Source organism: Volvox carteri (assembly GCF_000143455.1).
Source record: "Volvox carteri f. nagariensis unplaced genomic scaffold VOLCAscaffold_9, whole genome shotgun sequence".
Classification (NCBI taxonomy): domain Eukaryota; kingdom Viridiplantae; phylum Chlorophyta; class Chlorophyceae; order Chlamydomonadales; family Volvocaceae; genus Volvox; species Volvox carteri.
The window spans coordinates 494,204-496,613 of record NW_003307552.1 but is presented as its reverse complement, the minus strand read 5'-3'; the positions used below and the strand labels follow the sequence as shown (position 1 = coordinate 496,613).

The 2,410-nt window shown below is 52.5% G+C and overlaps 1 protein-coding gene across 1 annotated transcript in view; it reads left to right on the top strand.

Moving 5' to 3' along the window:
* VOLCADRAFT_88484 (uncharacterized protein) overlaps positions 1 to 159 on the top strand; it is a gene marked incomplete at both ends in the record, with an annotated part of 7,270 nt that extends 7,111 nt beyond the window's left edge. The window contains one exon of the mRNA XM_002948243.1: positions 94 to 159. Within this exon, the coding sequence (XP_002948289.1) occupies positions 94 to 159 (66 nt within the window). The remainder of the gene's footprint in view (positions 1 to 93) is intronic.
* Positions 160 to 2,410: the final 2,251 nt, after the last annotated feature.

Genomic DNA, 2,410 nt, shown 5'->3' with positions numbered 1-2,410 from the left:
GAGGGCTGTAGGTCCGAAAAATAGATAGACAATTATTTCTCGGGACACAGTTTGTGCATGTGCATGTGCATGTGCTGCTGTACAATGCTTCAGATTTGGGAATGCAGCGTTGAAAAGTTGTTTTTGGCCGCAGCCACATCGGGCATTTGGCAATTTTGAAATCTTTGACTGCTATTAGTTGCTGCTTGTTATTGTTGTTGTTGTTGTTGTTGGTGGTGGTGGTGGTGGTGGTGGTGGTGCTGTTGCTGTTAAGGTGTGTTGAGAGTGATTATGTAAGCGTGGATGTGGGAGAGTGAGAGTAGTGTGCATGTATGTATGTGTATGTGTGTATGGGATGTGAATGTGAATGACGTCGTCGGGGTAAATTTAACAACAACTTAGTTCCAAACAGCCTCGAGGCCGCTCCGAAACACGTTTCCAAACGGAACAATGGGTTAGGGGGGGATGCCAGCAAAACCCAAAAAAGGGGGTGGGCCGCGACGGCAACAGAACATCATGCGTACGGAAAAATCCCTCTTTAAAACTGATTCAGCCTTACGCAGTACGGACTGCAGTACCGTGGACTGCAGTTCGAACTGTGCTGCCAAGTGAGCCTGAAAGACCAGGCAACGAGTCTCCCAGGAGGCTCCTTGCCTTCATCCAGCTGCCGTTGAAGCAACCAACTTTTCCTCCCCAGGTAAACCGCATTAGCAGCACTGCTTGGTGGTTGGTCGGCAGTTCCGTTGATCGGCCCCGGATTCCCACATCCATTCAGCCACGTCATCATCCATATCGGCAATTTCGCGGCGGGAAACTAATATCGTCGCATCTGAAAGTGGCCTCAATAAGAACGGCACCCGTCGGGGTTCCGCCTCCGCCCCATCAGTTGAGGGGTTTTGGTTGGAGCTTCACACCATCACCTGACCTTACCACACAGCCTAACACGGCTGAATGAGGGTACACGAAGACGGCGGGTGCACGACGGAGAGCGTCAGGAGCTACCACCCTACCCACATACATACAGACACACATCAGACACAAGGCGATCACACATCCATTAATACATAAAATCCTTCACGTCCATTTCGCAATCATAGTAGCTCATTTATATATCACCGCTTTAAAGTGGAAGCATTATCACTCAAATAAAGCAGGACGCGATGTAGAGACCTCGATTATCCGGACTTAAAAAAATTATCTGGGACAGCGGACACCTGCGCCGTTCGCGTGTATGACTGTTCTACCCCTCCCTTCAAGTTACCCCAAAAAGCAATGTACGCCCGTTCCTCTGCGCTCCTCTCATCTCTTCGGCTGCGAGATGTTGTTCCTTTTCCCGGACGGAGGCCACTCGTGTGATGGAGTAGTTGGGCGGCTGTTACCGGATTCTCTCTTGTCTGGTTCGTTGTATGCATGATGCGATGATTCCACCCGTGCGGGTGGTGCATTCTCGCTGGAGTTCGATCTGAAACACTTTCCCCACCGCCTCTACCTCTACCTCTGCCTCCGCCTCTTCCTCTTCCTCTTCCTCTTCCTCTTCCTCTTCCTCTTCCTCTTCCTCTTCCTCTTCCTCTTCCTCTTCCTCTTCCTCTTCCTCTTCCTCTTCCTCTACCTCTTCCTCTTCCTCTACCTCTTCCTCTACCTCTACCTCTACCTCTACCTCTACCTCTACCTCTACCCCCCATGCTCACTACGTACCTCCTCCACGCAAATCCCCCTCTTCCTTCCCTCTTTCCGTAAGCATCCTTCGTTGCCCTCCCACTCCAAACCCCCCTGGGGGCGGTAGAGGTGAGCTGTCCCGACCCCCTGATCCCCCCGCCTCGGGACAGCGTAGGGTACATCGCTACAGCTCCAACCAACCCTATGCCGTAGCTAGCTAGCTGCACGGTTCAAGCAAACATGCCAAGGGTTTTATACATACCCATACATACCCATACATACCCATACATACCCATGCATACCCATACATACCCATACATACCCATACATACCCATACATACCCATACATACCCATACATACCCATACATACCCATACATTCCCATACATACCCATACATACGCACCACCCACCACATCTGTCTCAAGCCGTAACATACATAAAATTGTATGTTTGTATGTATGCTATGGCTATAAAGCTATAGCTGTACAAATTCTCTCCCCGCGGCCCCAGACAGCCACCACACACGAGTGTATTCTTATTTCCCCGAACGCCCCCCAACTCCCCCGCCCACACGCCCACACGCCCACACGCCCACACGCCCACACGCCCCCACGCCCACACGCCCACACGCCCACACGCCCACACGCTTACTCTTTAACACGGACTCAGTAGCCCTCCGCGACCAACGACATCCCCTCCGAACCGCCAAGGCCTCCTCCTCCTCCCCCTCCTCCGTCCCCTCCAGATCCCCTCCTCCCCCCTCCCCCTCCCC